General features: G+C 42.3%; 1 protein-coding gene across 1 annotated transcript in view; it reads left to right on the forward strand.

The window, feature by feature from the left end:
* trappc14 (trafficking protein particle complex subunit 14) overlaps nucleotides 1–25,162 on the forward strand; it is a gene marked incomplete at its 3' end in the record, with an annotated part of 42,972 nt that overhangs the window by 12,326 nt on the left and 5,484 nt on the right. The window contains exons 6-8 of the mRNA XM_080023120.1: nucleotides 1,635–1,782; nucleotides 11,956–12,017; nucleotides 22,206–22,378. Of these exons, the coding sequence (XP_079879246.1) occupies nucleotides 1,635–1,782; nucleotides 11,956–12,017; nucleotides 22,206–22,378 (383 nt within the window). The remainder of the gene's footprint in view (nucleotides 1–1,634; nucleotides 1,783–11,955; nucleotides 12,018–22,205; nucleotides 22,379–25,162) is intronic.

Raw genomic sequence — 25,162 nt, forward strand, 5'->3', positions numbered from 1 at the left:
AATTTGTGTGGAAACCGTTTAAAATATTCAGATTTAACTAGGGGTGTTATAATGTGTCGACTACTCGACCGACTGTCGATGGGTTCTCTGTGTCGACAGTAAAAAAAAAATTAAAATAATAATAAAAATTTGGAAATCTTTTTTTTTTTTTTTTTGACTGTTTATAGCCTGTTCAAAATAATAAAAGCTAACGGTACTGTTTTCCAAACAGGACAGGGAGCAGAGTGTGCATGTGCAGGGGTAGGAGGGAGCAGAATGTGCATGTGCATGTGCTGCGGGAGATCGCTTTCTTAGAATTAAGCCTTCTGTCCCATAATGCACGCACAAAGCAAATATGAAACGCTTATTTTCCCCATATAAATAATATAGTTAATTAATATAAATAATATTATTAACTAATATAATAATAAATATATATAATATAATTAACTAATATAATAATTCATATAATAATTAATTAATTATGTTATTAATTAATTAGCTAATTAATTGTAGCCTTCATTCGCAAATGCACACAAAGAAATGCACTGTTGATTCGGTAAAATGATTGCTTTGAATTTTACAAAATTGTTGAATAAATGTTGATGTAGGCTATAGACCTAGCCCAAAACATAGTAAAGAAAGAATTTCGAACATCTGTCCCCACTCGGCGCAATTGTGGTGCTGAAAGGAAACAGAGCAGACACGGTGCCGTGGTGAAGTGTGGAAAAAGGAAATCCATATTGATGGGAAAAAGGTCTATCTGGGAAAATAACCTTACATTAAGATACATTTTGTGGAAAATTAAGCCATATAACATATATATTATATACTTAGTGCATTTTAAAGCTGATAGGTCTACATCAGAATCTTAAAAAAACTAACACAAAAACAACTACTAATTGGTAAATGCCTCCGACAATGACGACTAGCAAACAACTATCGTTAACATCCCTAGATTTAACCATAAAAATCTGCAGACATTCTTGCACCCACATATTTATCCGTTTTTTAAGCCAAAAATGCTCGCGCAGGTGGCCACAAGGGGTAGCGCTACAATTGCGATTCTGGGTTCTATAATTACATAATAGAATTAATTGTCTATGTTGTATTAAATATACATTTAAATCCTCCTAAATGAAACTTACCTTAACTTACCTCCGGTACTTACCTCACAGAGTAGAAGTCCTGGCATGTCACAAAGCTTTAGTGTGTGTGTGTGTGTGTGTGTGTGTGTGTGTGTGTGTGTGTGTGTGTGTGTGTGTGTGTGTGTGTGTGTGTGTGTGTGTGTGTGTGTGTGTGTGTGTGTATATATACACGTTAGTATGAGTGTGACAAATATCCTCTTGAATCTTGAAATAAATTCATGGGGCAATTGCACTTTACCTTTGGGCATGATTTGTGCCCTCCACACCTAATTTTTCGTGGATAACCTTGATAACACATTGCAGAAAAACACTGGAGGTGACCTTTGAATTAGTCTTCTCCTCCATCTCAGTCTTCCTGGATGGATTTATGTAAATCCATCCAAAAAGACAAAAGATGTTATTCTATGTATTTTGGTCGTCAGTCTTAGCGGAAACATTGAAAGCTTGAGCGCCTTTTTTTGTTTCCTTTTCTAACAAATACCCTCCCTCTCCATTGCTCTCTGTCAGCCACCAACCCTCTGAGGTCGCCACAGCCTCGTTCTACCAGGTGGACAGCGAGTCATCACGCTTACCCAGCATGCTTTGTGCTCTGGAGGAACAGAACTTCTTGTTCCAGCTGCAGCTACAAGACCAGCCTGAAGAATGCTCTAGTGAGGTGAAAGAAATGTATGAAGTGAGGGAGGGAGGATGATGAGGAGGGTTGAAAATGGAATAGAGTGAGGGTAAAACAAAACTCTGGCTCAAGCAGCTGATTGGCAACAAAGGCATGTATAATAATTATGAATGGCTCAATGCCACTTTTTCATGTCCAAACCCACAACCAATCCAGTATCATATTTGTCCCCTCTATTGAACAACTAAGCTGTTAATAATACATTTGTCTGGATGCACATTGCTTAACCTAGCCATCTAAAAAACATCATGCTCATACTGTGAATCAAATATTCTCCTACCCTAAAGGAAGAAATACATAGCCCACAACATGACTCACTTATGCAACACTGATGATTATTTTTATTCAAACATTTTCACACACAGAACTTTTAGCAGCATTTCTGATTGGTCGGCACCATTCAAACATTCAAAATGAAATTTAAAGTGCAACTTTGTTCAAAAGTTAAAATCTGGGTATTTTCAATAACAAAGGAATTATAATTCCAGTATAAAACAGTGATACTACTCAACACAGCCTATACCTCAATGACATAGCAAAAAAACAAGGTGCAATGTAGACCATAACTTCAATAACTATAACTTAACATAAAAATAATAACGTCTCCAGTATAAAATCTCAAAGCACTCAACTTAAACTCTAGGCTATTACACCTGATAACAAGTTTGCTGCATTGGGAAAAAAAATATCCAAGGGTAGACAGTGCAAGCTCTAAAGTTTCTTTCACATGTAACCTCTGGGGTTGAACTGTAAAACACCTATGAATACCAGAATGAAAAGATAATTGCAATGTAAACTAAAACATTTGGTTCAAGTTTTCCCCTAAGATGATAAGACATCGCAATAGCTGCCTGACCGTTAAAATCTCACAAAAACCACTGGCCCATCTTCTTTCCAGTCAGACAACATGAGGGGCAGATTGTTCTTTAGAAAAATATTAGCATTTCAGCCTCCTCAGCTCTCTGTCTGCTCCTCCTTTCATTGATAATAATGCAGGCTGTGCTGAAGAGGCTCTCGCTCTCTACCCTTGTTGAAGGTGCACAGAGAAATGTATTTGCCGTGACCGCCAGGGAGGGCAGTCTATCATGTTTGACTTTCCAGTACAGCAGTGGATTGTCCGAACACCAAATAGTCGGCTCGCTGAGGTAGTTCTGCACTTCAATGCTTGCACTTATGGTGGTTGACTTCTCAAGACCAGGTTGTACTGTGCTTTCCGCCAGGATTTCATCAAAAACGCTTCCAAGTCTGCTCTTGCTTGCAGCCTCCATCGGTGGAGTCTTCTTTGCTGGCTCTAAGGCTGCTGATTCAGATAAGGTCCCCTCTGCTGGCTCTGAAGCTTCTGATGTGGTCCTCCTCAACACTTCTTCCATCTTCCTTACCTCTGCATCCTTTGCATGTCTTTAGATTTCTGCATTTGTAAAGTACCTGCAACGCCAAAAAGACACCTATGTAGCATTTTGAATTTGCCTACACTTAATCAAGGGATTAATCCCATTCTGAAGGCTGATGATTGTGTGGAATTTTTACTTTTGCACATCGAACAAGAGTTTTTCATATCAAACGCTGAAAGGTGTGGGATTTGTGTGTTAATCTGTCACTCACTAACTCACTCGTACACACATACACATGCACGAGAATCATATTAAATAAAGTTAACAGAGACCCTACGTACCTGTTTTTATATCTTGAATCTAGTCGCATTTCAACAGAGTATAATGGCTCAGATTCCACGTCTCTGAAATGCCCATTCACAGTCTCAAGGAGGGTGCCTTTCATGTTCTTAATTCCCTCGTCTGCCTTGTTTTCCCGAGTGAGAACTCCTTTCAGGACACTGATAATGGGGATAACAACAGATGCAGATGAGCACCTCTTTCGTAAACTCCTCAAAAGGGGCAAGAGATGCGACGGTCTTTTCAAGTACCTCCCACCGGTTTGCAGTCAATCTGGCTGGCAGGTTGTACTCCGTTTCTGTGAAAGGCGCTCAATCATATAAAATTAACTAATATCTGTACGTCTTGTTTCAGACGCTTGGACGGCATATTCAGCTCCACTTGAATGTCCTCCAAGTGTGAATACAAAAGTGGCGAATGCTTGAAGTGACCAACAATTTTTTCTTCCGAAAGCCAGTGCATCACTTACACTATGCTGTGATTACAGTCCCTAGTTCACAATAAGTTACAGGGTTTGCGTGCAGCATCCCAAACTGGCAACTCCAAGGCGATTAATTGTTTTTATTATGTTACTGCCATTGTCTCTTAAAATGACCTGGACTTTCCTCTCCTAAATTTTCCATGCATTTAACATCTCCCCTATTGCTGTAGCGATGGACGTGAGCCGCTAAACTGCTTAACCTGCAGCACTGCTTTTTGCCAAGTAAAACTTGAGTCTATCCAGTGTGCTTTAAACTTAGTAATGACATTGGACACACATCTAAGCTCCAGATGTCAGTTGTAAAACTAACCATGGCAATGTTTTCCAAGCATTTCAAAATGAATTCACACACTTGGTTGTACTTATTTGAGATAGCGGTTTTGGAGATGAAATCCCGGTTTGGCATGTGTATTGAGTCTCCAAATGTTCGATAAAGTATTTCAAACCTACATTTTCAACAGCAGAAAGGGGTTGGTCATCAAGCACAAATGAATTCAGCGACTTTCTCTGTTATCAGCTTTGCTTTGGTACTGTCTGGAGGGAGTTTCTCACGCTTCTGAATTGTTTACAGCAATGTTCGTTGTTGTGGTACACTTTTCTTCTTGGCACTAGCTGCCTGTATAAATTCGGCATACTACTTGCCATGATGCTTCTGCAAGTGTTTAATAAAGTTTGTGCTGTGGAAGTTTCCAATGCTGCTTCGACCTTCGAAACACTCGCATTGTATAAATTGCACTTGGCAGTTTTGCTTTTTTCTTCCTTGAGCTTAAAATAACTCCACACAGTTTACATGATGACAGCACTGCTGAAAGGTCTCGCTCACGTTCTAGCTACTGTTCACATGACACATGCTGCTCATCTGTATTACTCGTGTCATGACACATCTCCCTTTATGGCATGTTAAAGTTTAGTTAAGCATTTACGTGAAAGTTAAAGCTAATGGATTGTATCAGATTATACTTTTTTTTTTCTGATATCCAATCTAGTGATTTTGGACCGTATCGGACTGATACGGTACTGAGTATCAGATCGGTGCATCTCTAATACTACTACTACTACTACTACTACTACTACTAATAATAATAATAATAATCCAGTTCAATTTCAGTTTTAATGTTAATGTTGACACCCTTTATTTCCAGACGAGTAAATTAAAGTACCGCATTAAAAACAGATGATGAGGAAGAATCGTTTGAGGTAACACAGTAATAGCAAGCAGATTGTCAAATACAAAAAATAAATACATTTACAAACAAATAAAAAAACATAGACCGGGCGGAGGCAAGCTTTCATAGTGATTCATGGGATCTTTTGTCACTTTCATTGCGTCGGTTCCGTGAGATTCCTCTGAATCTTAGCAAAATGAGAAAGCAAAACTCCTGCACCTGCACCATGGCACTGCTGCCGCTAGGCCATCTTGGAAAACAGTTAAGTTTTTAGAACATTTTGAATAGGCCAAAAAACACTTTTACTGTTGACATGGAGAACGCGGAGATAGTCATTCGCTTAGTTAGCACATTTTTAAATCCCTGTAAAGTCCAATAAAAAAAAGGCCGTACTTAAATTTTTTTCCAGGGGACCCCCATGCTCACTCAACGTGACGATTTTCATTAATTTCATTTTAATTTAATTTTCTTTCATTCATTTCATTTTCATGCTTTATTTGGTAGTGACAGTGCCGGGAGCAAGGGGAAGGCAGGGGACAGAGAGAGAGGGGATGATATGCAGCAAATGGCCTCGTGCCGAAATTGAACCCAGGTTACTTTTTTTTTTTTTTTTTTTTTTTTAATCTCTCAACGTTTTTTCTAAACTGAGTTTGATTTCTAAATAGTATAAAAATGAATAGCGCTGAACAACGCCAATCGATGGTTTCCTTTAAAGTGACAGTCTAGGTGAAGATCATTCATCTATATTCCATGTGATGTGAAGTCACAATGTGAAACCGTTTGTATAGAGTTCAACCTTTAAATCGTACTACTTTTACACACAAACGGAGACATCATTGTGGAGGGGGTGTGTACCAACTTGCTGACATCACTTCCGTAAACAACGAGGATCCTTCAGTTTCACTTGTCTATGGATGAGGAGAAGCGGGTGGAGGAAGATCTAAATCATATCGCGGACCTAAATCTGACCAGTGCGATAGATCCAAGTCAGTTTAACAACGTATACTGGACTTAATTTTCCGCGATGATAGTCAGTTCTCCGACAGCGACGCTGAGAACGACAGCGCTGCTGAATCTGATAATATCCCCGACATGGAGAACATTTCAAACAGCGGATTTCAGCCTGAATGTGATGATGAAACTGAATATTTTCAAGAACCACTGGAGGAGACCGACGATACGCCGGTTGTTACAACGGCAGAAGTTGATGATGTGATAAAGTCCGTTGAGTTTGGTGATTGGCAGATTTTCAGATTTCAGATTTTCCGAGACTCATATTATTGATAGACTCTACATTTTGTTGTGTTGTCCGTACTTTTAAACTCCAAAATAATTCCACTTTTATAAACATGTATTTTCTTACTGTTAAATAAAAGCTTTTTTAAAAACAAAAATAGTTGTGTTGATGACACTGTTCAACATTCCCTCAAAACACAAGAACAAAGCAGTGATTGCGCCATTCAGCAGGGTGTCAAGGCCCCATTCAGCAGGGTGTTAAGTAGCCATGTGGCTCTGTTTGTCCTCCAACCATTTGCATTCTGGGAGCTGGCTGAATGAACCAAGTGTGGGGGAAAACTTTGAAGGTGACTATTTCAGAAACACGGTTTGCCACACCCTTGTCACTAACAAGCCATAGCTTTAAAAATATTTGCTTGATTTGCACAAGTGACACCTTGTTTGGAAGCTCTGATTCTCCACTTTCAAATTATGTGGAAAAAAGGCGCCCCTTGAGGTGGGAAATCACCCGAAAAGATTTCCCGGAATATCTATCCCGACTCCCATTCACACATGATGCCAAGCAAGAACGGTTCCGGGACATTGCTGGGAAAGACTGCATGTGTGAAAGGATTTACTATGAGATACATGTAGATGCTAACACCTTCAGTCACTTTCTTGTGACTGTAGCTTTCGGCCAGGAGAAGACGTCGTCAAGTACCGTCAGACTTTCCTCGGGTGTTTCTACCCTGAACCAAAACGTCCTCCAGTTGGCGGGTCAGCAGTGATGGTCAGTCACTGTGCATTTTCTCCTGGCTTCTAACTCGACTCCTCCCGCCTGTTCCAGAGCCCGCACGAGGCTCTTTCCGCTGCCTCTCCCAACCTGTGGACAACTGTCTTCCTCTCCCTTCCTGCTATTCCCAGAGCTGTGAGCATCTTCCACACAAACTGCGCCGGGAAACCACTGCAGCGATCCTCAACTGGAGGGGAAATTGCCAGGCTTGCCACCCTTTGTCCCTACAATGTTGGACCAGTTACTGGTACTTGGTGGCTTTCCTCTGTTTTGTGTTTTATGTTTGTATGATTATGCTTGAATGTGAAGCATTTTCTGATGTCTCTGCCCTTGAAAGGTGCTATATAAAACGTTTAAAGTTTACTATATACTTTACTATATATATCTGGCGAAAACGGAGTTGCTGGTCTTCCCGGCCAAACAAGGTATTAATCACAACATTGATATTAAAATCGACTCTTTATCTCTTGTTCCTACCAAGGCTGCAAGGAATCTTGGTGTCATTATTGATGACCAACTGACATTCTCGGACCATGTCTCCCGGTCCTGCCGCTTCGCACTACTCAACATCCGAAAAGTCAGGCCGTACCTGACCCAATATGCCACTCAACTGCTGGTACAAACCTTGGTGATGTCCCGTCTCGACTACTGCAACGCCCTCTTAACAGGCTTGCCGGCCTGTGCGGTGAAGGCACTACAGATGATACAGAATGCGGCGGCGCGACTGGTGTTCAACCAGCCAAAGAGGGCACATGTCACGCCGCTGCTCATCGAGCTCCACTGGTTACCTGTAGCCGCCCGCATCAAGTTCAAGTCTCTTATGCTGGCCTACAGAGTGATTGCTGGGAATGCTCCCGCCTACTTAAATGCTCTTGTAAGAGCACATGTTGCCCCCCGGATGCTGCGCTCGTCAAATGAGCGTCGCCTGGCTCTGCCGGCCATACAGCCACGGCAATCTAGGCTATTCTCATTTGTAGTTCCACGTTGGTGGAACGAGCTGCCAAAAATGACCAGAGCAGGGACCTCCCTCTCTGTCTTTAAGAAGCACTTGAAGACCCAGCTCTTCAGTGAGTACCTCCTGTCCTCACCTACAATTACTTAGCACTACCTAGCAGTATTTATTGTTACACTAATGTTGTTGTTACACTAATCACTGTCGCAATGTAGCTTGAATGTTATTCTCCCTTGTAAGTCGCATAAAAGTTGTAAGTTGGATAAAAGCGTCTGCTAAATGACTAAATGTAAATATACTATATGTTACTCAGACGATGTGAGTCTGGCTTCAGGTATGTTTGGACGACCTGGGGAAAGTGTAGTTTTCTTCCCAGGTCCACCCTCATCTCCAATGATTGTGCTGCCTGCAGGAGGCTCTTCTTGGAGGAGAGTGTTTTTTCCCCCACCCTGATGAACTGGATAGAGGGGCTGGCTTCATGTGAGTCTGGCCCTTTTTCCATCTCTCCTGTTCAAAGATGTCAGCCAGTGCTCTGTGGACCTTGTCATGATGCCATCTGTTTCTCCTCTGGTTAAGTGCAGTCTTGCACATTGCCTGTATGTGTGCCAACGTGCCTCACAATTCACAGAACTTGCACAGTGGGTCCTCCCTCATTCCCCACCTGTGCAGGTTTGTTGGTGTTGGAAGAGTGTCGTACACTGATCTGAGCAGGAAAGAGATGAGAAAGGGCTCCAATGGCCAAAGTTCAGGCCATGTAATCTTCCGCTTTAGCAGGTCCCACTTTGTCCAGGCTCCTTCAACCTTCCTCCAGGTGTCAGACCTCGGCTTGGATCATGTCTCTCCTCTGCCTTGGGCCTGCTTTCCCCCATTACTGAATGTATGTGGTTCTGAGTCCTTGTCTCCCCATGCACGGGTTCCCGATGATGTCCTTCAACTTCAGCATGCTTTCTTCCTGTGCCATCGATGTGTCAGCTGCCCACTTTCGGACTGATCTTCTGATGACGAATGCACCTCTGATCTTTTCATCGCTGGAGTCTCTGTACATCATCACAGCCCTGCACTTTGCCACCTTTAACTCTTCGACCACTGATGATAGGTGTAGCATTATGTCCAGACCTGATTTTTAGCCCTACTGATGTGAAGCTTGGTGGAATTCTGAGCCATGTGCGGAGGTGTTTGTTCACTCGCCTCTCGACTCCTTCCACTGATGTCATCTGCACTTCATAGATTGTCAGTAGCCACATGAGTCTTGGTAGCAGACCCTGCCGGAAGATCCAGGCCTCGAATTTTCCTGGTAAGCATGATCCCTCTATCTTTCTCAGCCACTCATCTGCCTGTTTCTCTCTCCTGGATACCCCTTGGCTTCTTGATCTCCTTGGTTTGAACTTCATTCTTGCACATATTGCCATGTCATCAAGTGACTTCAGGATCCACCCTGCATTGTGCACGGGTTGACGTTGTTATGGTTAGGTCATCCATAAAGCCTCTTATTGGAGGTTGGCGGGTGCCAGACTCCATTACCGGCCCTCTGGATTCCTTCCCTGCCACTGTTATGAGCAGATTCATTCCCATGATAAACAAGATGGGGGAGACAGCCCGATTCCCTTTTCCAGGTCCTGCCATTGGGTTTTGAAACGGGCGTTCTTGAACGTAACTTGAATCCTCCAGAGTAGCTGGTGATCATTCCCCTGATGTGGGGGGAGTTGGTTATGTTCCATAGCTGTGTTTGTGAGTTCATGGGGGATTGATCCATACGTGTTGGCCAAGTCGAGCCAGACTACTCTTAGATTGCCCTCTCCTTCACTCCTGGATCAGCTGGTTGAGAGCACCCATGTGTTCCAAACACTCAGAGAGGCCTGGATTGATTTATTAACATACTTGTTCTTTGCCATGTAGGTAGTCATCCTTTTGGCCATGACAGAGAAGACGATCTTGCCTTTGACGCTCAGGAGCTAAATGTTTTGGGACTGGTTAATCCCAGAGGAGGCCGCTTCCTTCGATCTTGCCTTCGGTACAAAACAGTCATCTGCTCTTTTTCAGGATGATGAGATGATGCCTTTTGCCCATACCCTCCTTAATAGTTTCCATAGCATGTGGAGTAGTGTCGGGCATCTTTTGCATACTTTATAAGGTATATAGCTTGGTCCTGGTGCAGATGCTGCTCGCAGTTTCATGACTACTGATTTTTTCTAGTTGACAAGTTTTTCATTATAGTAGTTGACTAGTCATATTTTACCTATTACGTGAGAAAGAAACACAGAGAGGAGTTCTGGGTAACAATGAGCCGATCGACGGTGACCACTGATTGTGCTTTGCTTCGCTGCGTGTGTGCACTTGCGGTCATCTTCCATTACAACAGCGTGAATCACAAAACCTAAAAAGCATTAACACAAACAGCATTCCAAATGTCCATTGTCCACGCAAAACTGGAAAATAAAATGGTATAGACAGCTGTTCAACTCAGTACAGTAATGTTGATCAGGCGTACTGACTGCACGCGGCACGTTCACACATCCATTGTCCAATGTCTGGGATCTTTACTCATGACTGCCGGTCGGTTTCGTGGCTGGAGGTGTGTCCGTAGAGGCGGTTCAATTAATGATGATAACTAAACAATGATTATTGTGTTTATATACGCACATATCCTCCTGTAACTTTCACCAGCAAATATATGAAATACAGAAAGATTTTTTTTTTCATATAATTTGCAGTGATGACGGTAATGAGCGCAATACTGTAGTAATATCACCTAACTGCGGTAATGCAGTTATTGTCACTGTTATCTGTCATTATCCGTATGTTTTCTGTGGCCGCTACCCTTGTGTCCATCCTGTTGAGTTACCCCCCCCCCGGAGACTCTTACTCATTGTTGAGTTCCGTATGTTTTGCTGGTGCGATCTTGCGAGTGCTGCGATTGAAGTTGCTAGTCTCACTCACCCACGCCTGTCTTTCCAGAGTCACTAATCTTCCTTGGCTGCCATCCAGCCTTTCCTTGAAGTTACTGGTGTCCCAGGGGATTTACTATTAGATAGATCCGGATGCTAACACCTTCAGTCTTTTTCTTATGGCTGTAGCTTTCCTCCCCCAACCTACCTCCCCCTCCCTTCCTGCTATTCCCAGAGCTGTGTTCGTGTTCCACACAGACTGTGCTGGGGAAACCCCTGCAGCCAACCTCAACTGGAAATAGCCAGGCTTGCTACCCTTCAATAAACCCCTCAATAAGAGCAATAATATCTAGAGTATTGCAATTCTATTCTTGTTTTTGTATTGTAGACTACAAGTACAGTCCCACATAGGACTGGGATAGCAGGGGAAATAGCCCGGCCCGAGAGAGGGACAGGTGCCAGTTTGACAGCAGAGAAAGAGGCATCAGTACAGAGTAGTGGAAAGTTCTTCTTCTATGCTATTTAGTTAAATGGTTTGAATGGGTGTACGTTATTGGATTTTTTCATCATAAATTTAATGTGGATCTAGTCTTTACATTCTCACCTCTAAGTGCACCAGATTGATGAATTTTGCTTTTAAAATCATTAATTCGATTTTAATTAGGTATCATTCACATCTAAAGCGTTGTGGGAAAGTTAGGACGGAGGCGGTTGACAGAACTTACTACCCCCCCCCCCCCCAAATGCTGTTGCATTATTCATCATTTTTCATTAGTCATTTTTTTATGTAGTATTTTCTTTATTCGCCAGTGTCTGATGTTAATATTTGACTTTTGCGGAAGTAAAACAGGAACTTAATACAACTCAATGTACCTAGTTACTGTTGTAAAAAGTTGTACCATGGAAATATTATTGGAACGTTTCGGAAACAAGGTCCATCACCTTTTGTATTTACACGTGTGTACTATGTTGTGGTGTCGGTCTTTCCCCCAGGGTCTGGAGATCCCCTTGGTCGCTGTGCTACAGTGGTCCCCTTCAAAACTCCCCTTCACCAGGTATGATGCGCCGGGACCATAGATTCTGTTGTTGTTGTTAATGGGATTGTAGAGCTTACTTCCTCAACAAACGAGCCCTGACATTTGGGTTATGAAAGTATAATTATTATTATTAGACAGTGTGCCTTTAATTTTCTAACTGACAACATAAAGTCAATGCAAAACAAATTGCGCAGATTGTCATTGGATGATTAAAAACTTTTTAATAGTGATGGGCTTGTTCCTATTAATGGCCGTTTCAACATGTGAGGCCGATCGCACTAGTGAATGTGATGTGTTCACATTATCATGATATCTAAAGAACTTTACAAACTTATTTGATACTGTATGTGGACCACTTAGAGTCTGCCAAATAGATAAATAGACAGGAATATCCTTGTATCATTCCATCATTTCATATCCCAATTAGAATCCAGAATCAGAAGTTCTTGACTTTTTCCACATGGGAGACCGTGAAATGTTGCGAGTGTGGGGATCGCACCGTGGGGATCGCACCGTGGGTACCATAGCGAAGAACCTCCACGCTCCCTGCCGGTCCCCCCGCTGAGGGACCAGTGCATGCTCCATGCTGCTTCTACTGTAGTGTTGGGTCATTCATGAACGATCAGATTCTTTTGAACAGCTCAAAATACATTTTTTTTTTTTTTTTTCAAGTTTTACAGTTTTATGTTGTTTGTTTAAGTTGCTGTTTCCTCTACTGTTTTATTCCCAATCACACTGGAACCATGACATGGCCATTTTCCACCGTGTTCGTGATGTCTAACCTGACACACGAGAAAAAAATGCATTTCTCCTGGCAATGGGAACGTTGTCAATCGCGGGTTAACACAGGTTTAAAAAACAAATTTTGCTAATTTTAGTGTGAAAACGGTATTGGATTCTTTTCACCAGTGGCATCATAGCAGTAAAAGTATTAGTTTTTTTGTTTTATGTTTTTTTAAACCTGTGCTACCAACATGCTTGGCATATAAAAGAGTGTTTGTATGCAGAAAAGCCCTGAGGCCACACCTGAGTCCCGCAGCCATATAGACACTCCACAACTACAGGAACGCTCCGACCACCATGCCCTGCAGCCACAGAAGACCCCTCATTCCCCCGAGAAGCCGTGAGCCCGCAGAGCAACACCCAGGCATGGCCGTGAGAAGCATAAAGCAGTACCAGAGAGCGTGTGGAGACGCAGAACCCGGGCCACAGGCTCTAGGCACGGACCACCAGCCCGGAGCCAGGTCCTATACTGACAGACCAACACCCCACCAGAACCAGGTTAGCAGCCAGGACATGAACCCACACGGCAGGGGGCCCACCTGGCCTCCCCTCGGCCAATCAGACCCCCACACGGAAGCCAGCCACAGGCACCTCCAAGGGCACAACCCCGCTCTCCAACCCGGGAGACTGGCCAGCTCAATCCAAAGACAAGAGTAGATGCCACCCCTCAGGCCCCCAACCTCACAGTACCCCCCATGGCTACAGCACCAAGCGCCAAGGATGTCCCCACAGCCGCACAGCACCCACCCAACCACAGACCCCCGAAAGACCCCCACATGCTCTGAAACACCACAACATCACCCTGACTTAGGAAGACTCAGGTGTTGATGGATGTAGTTACTGTATGCCATTGATAAAAGTAGCCCATATGTGACCCACCGCAGCAAACCAAGACATCTCGCGCATTTCTAAAATCGCCAGGAGCAGCCAAATAAGAATAAGAAACCTTTCTTGAAGGAAAATTCAATTTTTCCAGATTTGTGTCCTTTGGGTTTGCTGTTTATTTTATCTCTCAACGTATTTTCAAAATCGAGTGTGATTTATAAATAGTAGAAAAATGTTAAACCGTGTAGTTAAATATTCCCATTAGATTACATGGGGAAACTCAGTTCACTTACCTAGACGCTGAATAGCACTGAACAAGGTCAATCGATTGTTACCTTTAAAGCGACAATCCAGGTGTCCAGGTATCAAGATCATTCCTTCATATTCCATGTGATCTGAAGTCACAATGTGAAACCGTTTTGATATAGTTCAACCTTTAAATCGTACTACTTTTACACACACACGGAGACATTGTTGTGGAGGGGGCGTGTACCAACGTGTATCATCGAGTAAGAATTGCTGACGTTACTTCTGGAAACAAGAGGAGGATCCAGTTTCACTTGTCTGTGAAAACTTTCATTTCCCTGTGTTGTTATGGATGAGGAGAAGCGGGTGGAGGAAGATCTAAATCATATCGCAGACCTTAATCTGACCAGTGCGATAGATCCATTTCTGTGTTAGCAGCGCAGACTGGACTTCAATTTCCGCGATGATAGTTCTCCGACAGCAACGCTGAATCTGATATTATCCCGGACTTGAGAACATTTCAAACAGCGGATTTCAACCTGAATGTGACGATGAAATTGAATATTTTCAAGAACTGGAGTAGACCGACGATACGCCTGTTGTTGCAACGGGAGAAGTTGATGAAGTGATGAAGTCCAATGAGGTTGATGATTGGAAAATTTTCAGATTTCCGATTTTCTGAGACTCATAATTGATAGACTCTACATTTTGGTGTGTTGTCTGTACTTTGAAACTCCAAAATAATTCCACTTTTATAAACATGTATATTCTTACTGTTATATAAAAGCTTTTTTTAAAAACAAAAATAGTTGTGTGTTGATGACGCTGTTCAGCGCTGTTTGTGATTGGCACTTTCAGCATTATGTTAAGTAGCCATGAGGCTTTGTTTGTCCGGCAACCCCATTTACATTCTGGGAGCTAGCTGAAGAAGCAAGTGTGGGTAAAACTTTGGAGGAGATTATCTCATAATCACAGTTTGCTACACCCTTGTCATTAACAAGTCATAGCTTTAAAAATATTTGCTTGATTTGCGCAAGTGACACCTTGTTTGGAAGCTCCGATTCTCCACTTTCAAATGATGCGGGGGAAAAAGGCGAAAGCCACCAAATGATGCTAAAGTATCCGGTGCGTCACATATTTCATTAAACAAATCAACCTTGTTTTTGGATGTTGCCAATAGTCTTTCCATTGAGATGTATTCTATTAATAAATGTAACCATTGAAATGTGGTGAGATGATCTGTTTTTCCAATTGAGTAATTTTATTTTCTTTGATTGTTAAGGCGATCAAAATGGGTTTCTGGTGTTTGGGTGGTGAGTCAATTGAGGAGAGAGCTTATTTTGGCATTCTTGCCCTTTATTTTTCTTGCGAGAATGAAATACTACCTCTCAGAACTGCCACTTCTCAGAGTAAGGATGTTGACATTTCTGGAGAGTCCTTCAGTTCAATGAAGGATGTCCATCCTCTGTCAAATTAATTAATAAAGTTAAAATAAATAAGTTAAATCTCATATCAGTCAGAAGTGAGGTGTTAAACTGACACCTGCCAGGAGGGTTTGGGTTGGTTTAATAAATGAGGCTGAAACTAATCAGCTTGTGATCGGTGATTATGGTAGGGTGGATTTCAGGATGAGTGATTTTGGAGTTACTTGTCAATAAGTAGTAAATTCTGGAGAAGCTTTTGTGGGGTGGTGAGTAATGCGTGCTCTGTTCTAACAATTTGATCGCCAACAATCACCAAGCGCAAGATCACTCATATTTATTTTTTATAGTGTCAGATGAAGGCCAGCACTTTTAATTATCTCTGGATTGTATTATTGTTGTTGTTGCTCACTCAGCATCCATTGCAGCCTGGTCATCCTCGAAGGGGGATCCTCTTCTGTGGCCCCTCCTCAAGGTTTTTCCCTTTTTCCCCCCAATGGGTTTTCTGGGAGTTTTTACTTGCCCGGATGAGTGGTCAGACTAGGAGATGCCATTGATTTCTCTGTGAAATGTGGGTTTGTAAAGCCATTCAGGTCTGAATAAATAAGCTTGAATTGTTTGTGTACGGTCTAAACTTGGATTGAGTACTGTGTTGAAGTCTAATCCCAGTTTAATAATTGAGTCTGAGAATTCTCCCTTCTGTGTCTGAACTTGTAGTTTTATTCTGATTTGGGATATTTTTATTGATCAGTATAGAAACAACTGACATACATATTGTGAGAGTAATGAGAGAAGTAGGGAGGGAGGGATTGGGAGGGTGAGATGATGAGAGTGAGCAAAATCTACAATCCTGATAGATTAAATGTTAATTTTTACGTCTTGCATTTCAGAATTCTCAGAATAACCTGGGTGTGGTGGAGAAGTCTCGCAATAACACACCGTCTATATATATTTTATTGACAACCAGTGGTACCCGTTTACCCTTCTGTCAGTGTTCCTTCAAGGACCTTCCGTCAGTCGTTGGTCTCCCAGGAAAATTGGTCGTTCATGCCCATTGTGGAAACCTTCAGTTCCCATCCTTTGTTTTTTAATAGCTCCTTTTAATTAGTTGCTCCCTCCAACAAGTACAGCCACCCTGATTCCGGGCCCAATTACCTAGACCCAAGACAGGTGTGGCTGCTTAAACCACACCACATACCCCCAAGACCTAACTGAGGCCAGGAAGAAGCCTGCCCCCCCAAACTGTCTGGACTCTGAAACAGGTTTCCTATACCTAACATAATAAAACACCAGACTCTGCAACAGGGTCCCCATACCATAAATAAACAATTGTCCAACAGAACAGTCCTCTTTCCAGGAGACCTGGAACCCCAGAACAGCACAGTCCATGGGCAACCCTCCCCCAGGGGACTCCCCTCCTTCCTTCTGGAATGTGGGGCCCCAGCTGCTGCACTGGCTGGTGGAAGTGTAGCCGGCTTGGATGTTGCCGGGGCTGTTTGCCGGAAGTGGCCTAGCCACTGGGCCGCTGGACTGCTGGGCGGAGAAGCTAGCTGCAGGTGGTTATCCATGGTGGCTGCTGCGGCTGCTTCTGCCCGGTCCTCCGCTGAACATCCTGGGTGCTGGTGCTGTGGCTCCTGTGTGTCTTCAGACAGCCTTTCTGTGTCCCTACCCTGTGCTCAAGAGTCCCTGTTCAGGTGTCATTGTGGCAGATCCGCCTAATGGCACCTGAGTGGCATTTCCAGGGCCCTCCAACACCGAGACACAGGCAGAGATGTTGCCGATGATGTCGGGTTTGGGCTGGGTCTTTCAGGGCTGGGGACAGGTGTAACGTGGGACTGCAGCATTTTTCTTGACAAAAAAAATCTTATCAGTAGACTGAAATCTGTTTCTGAACAAATTTGAGGTGAGAAAAATCCGGTTGCTGAATCTCCACTCATATTAGGTCTACAAGGCCTAATTTAAAAGTTAGTTCTGAATTTCACCGCAGTGCAGTGCAGTGCAGCTTAGATCCCATGGGGGATACGGTGAGGCTTTTTTTGTTTCATTTAATTATGGAAATGTCATAAAATAAAATAAATACATCTTCGTCACCCTACAGTGGTGTAGTGTTATTACCACATTAACAATTAAAATAGCACTCGGGATCAATTTATTTGGCGTTACATGGTTTATTAAACTATTAAATTATTATATTCAATTAGTTACTTATGGGGCACCAATAAAACATGAAAAATGACCATAATAGTAAAATAAATGATAAAGAAATTAAATCATAAAGAAAATAAAAAAATGAAGTGATTCCCTCATCAAAATAATAAAACAAGGCATGCACTATGGGCAGTTAACTTCTAAAATAAAGGGGGAATTAATGTAATTCGACATCAACCCTCATCATGAAGCAGAATTGGAATGCTTTCACCTTAGTCGTGGTTGAGAGTTTAAGCGGCGCTCCAGAGCTCCATCGGTGGTCGCGTCCAACCGTCTCGTCCACGTCATGTGGAAATCACGATCGGTGGTTCGGCAGGTGTCGGGAAAAAAAGTCCAATGTCCCCAGGACATTGAATCGCTTGCTTGGGGAGGCTCCGGGGGCCGTGAATTCACCATCACAGAGTAGGTCCAGGCGAGCTGATTAGACTCTGATGACTTCCAGGTTGAATGGCAATGGCTTCTGTGTGCTTCTCTTGTTGTGGTTGAGTGTTGAATCAAATTAATCTAACTACATGTACACTAACTTAATCAGGTAGGCTTGAATCTTTTGTTGATCGGTTGAAGCCAAAATAAGAGAATTTAATGTAAAAATGCAAGGTTTTAGTGATTAAGAAAATAAGAAAGAAAAAAATCAAAAACTTTAAAATGAAATAAAAAGAAAGTGAAGTGAAACTCGAGTGAGGTTCCGCCCTTTGATACCTGGTGAATGCTTATTTTAAACACTAGACTGAGGAGGAGTTTGCATATCTCCCTTCCTCAAAATGGTGGAGTAGGCAGATTTTTCATGCTCCTCCTTTCTTTCAACTGGCTAGTGAAGGTAATTTAACTTCATACGCAAAAGTCACATATCTTTACACAACACTATATTCAAACCAAGTGATGATTTTAAAAGTAAACTAGTAATAATGTTTACATACAAACAAATAAAATAAAAAGAAACACATGATTCAGACATTGGTCATCTTACAAAACCATTCCATTAGTAACATAACATTCATGACTAACTATCAAGACGATTTCTAATTTGTAACTATTAAAACATTGTTTCAACACTCCTGATAAATGGCATACAAACATCATCTTTATTCTGATTATACCACACACAATGGGTATTGTAATCCTGTTGGGTGATTACGATCTCTACATGTTGGACACTAGATGGCAATCTGGCAACATGAGAGTTTAAATTAGCAACATTTTAAATTAGGTTGTGTACTTTACATTTTTAAATAGATTGTGCCAATTTACATTGTACAGTGATGAGCGTTGGTTCATTTTTCATAGAAACATCTGCAGAAATAGCTTTAATATAATATATACTTAGATAATAACAGAAATAACTTACTTCAATTACTGACAGATTCGACATTGGTTCATGTTAATTCAGACTTCTTAATCGAAGAGGGACTCATGTTGGGTTTTCTCCTGCCAGACATGTCTTGGAGACAGAATCCCCGTGGGGGGGGTCTGACTTGATCACAGGAGAGAATGCGGTTATGGGTGAAAGGAGGGAAAGAGAGGAGGTTTGCTGATCCAGTCTCAGCCAAAATAAAACCGACAAAACAGCCATATGGTCATCCTGATGTCTTTTTCGTTCTGTCCCGTGGGTTGCAAGTCCATGTCCCTATCTGGGGAGTGTCCCAATTGACGCTCTTATTGTTTGAGAATTTAGACACGAGTTAACAGATCCAGAGTCTCAGTGGGGTTCGTTAACACCTCCTGTAAATCGACAGTGCTGGCTGTGTGCACTACAGTGGACACACACAGCAAATACTTACATTTCCCTCATCTGCAGTTTTGTCATGGACAGTTGGTATTGATTCCTCTATCTTTTAAAATATTTGTGCTGGTCTGTGCAGCCAAACACAGAGCAGTTACCATGCTTAGCTCTTAGCTTTGACGCTAGCAGGTCTGGCGGCGCTCCAGCCATGGGTGGAGTTACTCAGGAGGGGGGCAGTTCTAGTTCTACTGATGTGCTTAATGACATAGTTAAGGGCTACAAAGCTGAACAGCTTGCTTTCTCAAATAGACAGTTCACAAAAAACTGACTGAGTTTAATTCACCGTTTGTGTGTTAGTAGGCCAATCAGTGACTAAAAACGATGGGCACAAGCACTGAACATTTCCATTATAAATTAAAATAAGCTAATTCTATAAAAATGTCCTACCTTCAAATAGATATATTTCATAAAATGGATTTAAGTATTTAAGAAGTATATTAAGAGGTATTTTTGTTATTTAATATAATTTATAAAGAATAATATCCAATATATTGTGATTCTGATACAGTAATATACCATATAATATTGTAATGACCCTGGATGCGTTGGACTAATAATTAATTGTTAGTTAATTATTCACAAGTCTTGCGAGAGAGAATCCATGCGAGCGATCTGGTGCCTGGATGTGTGGCAAGACAGAATCAGCGAGAGAGAGGGTGAGTGAGAAGTGTTTGGTTGTTTGTTGGTGGTTCAACGGAGTAGGTTACTGCCAAAACAGTAGCCTGGAAGGTAACAATAAACCTCGGTGTGTAATAAGGACATCTAGACCATTACAATATCAATATCAGTTGAAGCTCTGAATGGCACATTGAGACACAATGCAGGTTTCAGGCTGAGCAGGGATTTAGAGAAAGATTAAGATTTATCTAGCTTCTTACATACTGGAAAAGGAAAAACATAAACCTAACTCAGAGAATTGGAGGGGGTTTTTTTTCTCCTCCAGACCGCTGTGCCGTACATGCCGACCTGATTCCCGTGCCGGTTTTCCTGTGTTTTTATTTTAGATCTATTTATTTTCGTTAGTTTCTACTTGTATGAAACAAAATTTTGAAACACAAATAAGGGACTGTCCCATACCGGCTTGGAGGTATGGGACAGGTAGGACGGTAGTTTGCGTTATGGAGAGGAATCAATCTCTTTGAAGGTAACATGGCTTGTAGTGTTAGATCAGTGAGTCATTGCTTATACCAGGGGCCTCAAACAACAGGCCCGGGGGCTACATCCGGCCCGTGAGACAATTTAATGTGGCCCGCTACATGGTGATAATATATTGATAAATCTGGCCAGCAAATAATTATTTCAAATCATAATGCTTGATTAATCATTTGACTTTGAGACCACTGGATTATACTTAAGTATAATTAGCAGCAAAGCTTCAGTCAATCAATTAGTAACTTTAGAATTGGACCATCGACCAGTTCATCAATCAGATCAATCAATCAATCCAGGGGTTCGCGTTTCGATAAAGTTGCATCTTTAACCGATTCATTTTACGGTTTCTGATTCGTATCGGTGAATTATTGCACCCTGAAATAGTTTTCATATTTTTGAATTAAGCTATATTTTAAAGGGGACCTATTATGCAAAACTCACTTTTTAAGTCCTTGTGAACATACATTTGGGTCTCTGATGGGCCTACTAACACACAAACTGTGAAATAAGACAGCTCAGTCAGTTTTTTGTGCGTGTTCTGATTCAGATGATGTCTTGAAACAAGCTGTTGCCCCCCATCTGAGGAACTCCACCCATGGCTGGAGCACGACCAGACCCGTTAGCTTCGAAAATAAGAGCTAAGCATGGGAACTGCTCTGCTGTTGGCTGCACAGACCAGCACAAATCTTTTGAAAGAAAGAGGAATTATTTAAAATAAAAGCCCCAAGCCTTGCTTGGGGCTTTTATTTGATCCACTCCGTGTTTCTCCAAACAAAACCGTAGATGTATTTTTTGTATTTTCAGACGTTTCTGACATTAAATTGAATTAAACAAAAAAGCCCCAAGCCCCACCATATCCCCGAGTGCTCCGCGCAACTCCAAACACAGTAGTGAAAGTCAGAACACTTTTTTTAGACCTTGTAGATGTAATATGATCAAAGATTCAGCAACTGGATTGCTTATTTCTTGCCTCAAATCTGTTCAGAAACAGATTTTAGTGTACTAGTAAGGTGAAATCTGTGAAAGTTTACAGAGAAATACAACGGAATCCAGAGTAAAGCTCAAACCCCATTGGCTCACACAACCCGTAACTTGTGCTCAAACCCCATTAGCTCACAGAACTAGGGCCCTGGCTGCTTGTTTATATTTAAAGCTAAACACACAGACACAGCCCGTTTTGCGTAGCCCGTATATTTTTATGTCTATTTTATCTTTTTTATCAGACCTGCTAAAATTCAGGCGCACCAGTGCAACCAATGAAAAATGTTTGGTCTTTTGTGTTTTGGTCTCATGTGCAACCAAAATGGTCGCACCCTGGAGCCTTGATTAACATTATTATTATTATATGAACAGTAATATATATGAACAGTATCATTTTTAATTTGAAGTATCCAATCAGCTTATCACAACAAAGTATTCAATCAGCCAGCCAGCCTGCTTATGCTCAATATGACATTTACATGATTGCAGGAATGCAATACAATAAAGTAAGTTAATTACCTTTTTCATAGCGATAATGAGTAACTGTAACTAAATAATAATTTGGAGTAACTAGCACAACACTGGTACCAGGTGGCTCATACTCATCGTTCCACCACCAGATTTGCCCCCAGATTTGCACGAAAAATATCACTTTCACACCCATTCATTATGATGAAATGTTCTATTTCTGTCTTTGTTGCTTTTCTGTAATTTCCCATGAATTGGAATGTCTGTCTGTTCGTCTAACTAATATATGCATACACCACAATGAGACTAGTCAGATGAATAATCGGAAGCCCTGGCATACAGGTCCGTCTCCACCCACTACTCCCTCCCCAGCGTGCGCTTGAACCGCCCTCAGCTGGTGATGACCGCTTCCTGTCCCAGCGCCGTCCACCCCCGTGAGCGCTTCCCGGTCACCTACACCCTGCTCAACAACCTTCATGACTTCCTCGCTGTGCGTTTGGTCTGGACCCCAGAGGGTAAGGGACCCAGATGGACAAAAAGCTTGGTTCCTACAGGGACGGCTCGGGATCATGACTCCGTCTCTGTCTCTGAAAAATGGGTTGGGAGCCGAGGGGGGGGGGGGGGGGGGGGGGGTATTAAGTAATTTCTTGGTTGGATGCTAAACAAAACTCGGAACTCGAATTCAGACTTGCGACAAATTGCTATTTATTCAACCGATCAAACAAAAAAAGCTCATGGTTCATAACGCCACCCTAAAAGTCCCTCTGAGAATTAAATAAGTGAGTTGTCACTGTCCTCTTGTAATAATCCCTAACCAGGCCTTTGTCTGGTGTGAAGAGGTTGCTCCGGGCACTGGGCTCCAGTAGATGCCAATGACGTAGCTTTTGGCAGCTGAACGTCCCAAACAGGATCCGGGATAAATATTGTAGGGCCCGACCAATATATATCGGTAGGCCAATAATATCGGCCGATATTTGTGTTCTGAAGAACTGTCGGTATCATTTGAAATTTCACTGACAAAGTGTCGATAAAGGTTACAACCTACCACGTATGAAAATATTTCGAAGCCACAAGTAGAAGTAAGCAAAGTTCCAAATGTTTTTATGACTTTCCATTCATTGACTAAATCTTGAATTAAGTCAATATTTGACTGTGGACATTTAATTTTACAGAAGATTAAATGTAATCTTGGAGAATATTAAATAACCATTAAAGGTCGTAACCATTACATTGTCCTTGTCGATAGTAAGCTAACAGAGACTGCAGAGAAAGGACATCCGGGATAGGCCTTCTGTGACGTTATATTCATTCCTGCTGGGGTTTCAACCCTAAAATTTTCATTTTGACATTCCTTATTCGCTCCCAACTCAGTCTAAAACATTTGTGTTTGTGTCCTCACATGGAGTTCACTTACAGCTCCAAAGCAATAGATCTGAATTGTGTCCGTTTTGTTTTATTCTCGAAAATTTATAAAATTGATTAAATATCAATTTCCCATGCAGTGTTTAGTTTAGTTTGAATGAAGCCTTCCAACAATGAGTCATTGTCTTCCACAGAGACACCTTGAGGCAGTACTCTTTGGACTTGCATATATCTGAGGACCGGTAGTAGACTGCCACAGTCTAACTTTTGGCATAAAGTAATAACACACAAGCTAGCTGCTCTCATCAGCAATCACTCCGTCATCCACCCCCCCTCTAGCCACACGCCGGCAGGGCCCCTACATTACCCACAATCCAATCTATTACCTGTAGAATAGATTTTGAAAAGACAGATAAAAGTACAACAGTAACGAAATTAAGATGAGGAATTAAATTATTATTATTTTTTTTTTTATAAAATGCTATTTTCATTTTAGATTTGTTAAATAAATGTGTGCGTACTAGGACAGGGACACTGGACAGAGTGTCCAAGGTGGTCCAGTTACTAGCCTGGGCATGCTAGTTACCAGCCTGGGAAGCTATGACCAGCCAAGCCAAGTAGCCAATCCAGTGGGTTTCTAGGTTAAACGCATGAGTTACCACCTTGGTCGAATGAGTAGTTGGCTTCTCATTTCCTACCACCAGCCTCTCAGTTACCAGCGCTGGCTTATAATTGGCCAGGTGAGTAGCTGGCTTCAGCAAGGATATAGTTTCCGCTGACTTCTTAGTAGTCTTAACTTTGTCCCTCACCCTGTGCCATAGACTTTGAGCTGTTTTTACATGTCTAGAGTCTAGTTTTAAGTTTATCTTCCTTGAAATTTTGCCTGAGGTGAGAACAGCATTAAAGAAGATGAAGAGTGGAAAGGCAGTTGGCCCAGATGACAAACCTGGGGAAGCATGGAAATGTTTAGGTGAGATGGCAGTGGCGTTCCTAACGAGACTGTTTAACACCATCCTGGAAAGGGAGAGGATGCTGGGGGAGTGGAGAAGTGTACTGGTACCCATCTTCAAGAATAAGGGAGACGTACAGAGCTGTGGTAACTACTGGGGAATAAAGTTGATCAGCCACAGCATGAAGCTATGGGAAAGGGTAGTGGAGGCTAGGTTAAGAGGAGAGGTGGGGATCAGCGAGCAGCAGTATGGTTTCATGCCAGGAAAGAGTACTACAGATGCAATGTTTGCTTTAAGACTGCTAATGGAAAAGTACAGGGAAGGCCAGAGGCAGTTGAACTGCGTCTTTGTAGATTTAGAGAAAGCATATGAGAGGGTGCCGAGAGAGGAAGTGAGACATTGTGAACTGTAGTGAGAGTAGGGAGCAGGTTGAGGAGAGCCTGGAAAAGTGGAGGCATGCATTAGAGAGAAGAGGACTGAAAGTCAGCAGGAGTAAGACAGAATACATGTGCCTGAATGGGAGGGAGGGCGGCGAAAAGCTGAGAATGCAAGGAGTAGAGGTGGAGAAGGCAGTACCTGGGGTAGACCATCCAAAGCAGCGGAGAGTGCGGGAGAGAGGTGAAGAAGAGAGTACAGGCAGGGTGGAGTGGGTGGAGAAGAGTGCCCGGAGTGATCTGTGACAGAAGGGTTCCAGCAAGAGTGAAGGGGAAAGCCTACAAGACGGTAGTGAGACCAGCTATGTTGTACGGTTTAGAGGCGGTGGGACTGACAGTAAGACAGGTGGCTGAACTGGAGGTGGCAGAGTTGAGGATGTTGAGATTTTTATTGGGAGTGACGAGGATGGACAGGATTAAGATGAGTACATTAGAGGGACAGCACAGGTTGTACAGTTTGGTGGAAAAGTGAGAGAGGCCAGATTGAGATGGTTTGGACACATATGTAGGAGAGAGTTACATTGAGAGAAGGATGCTGAGGATGGAGCTGCCA

The sequence above is a fragment of the Zeus faber genome (genome assembly GCF_960531495.2).
Source record: "Zeus faber genome assembly, chromosome: 22".
NCBI classification, from domain to species: domain Eukaryota; kingdom Metazoa; phylum Chordata; class Actinopteri; order Zeiformes; family Zeidae; genus Zeus; species Zeus faber.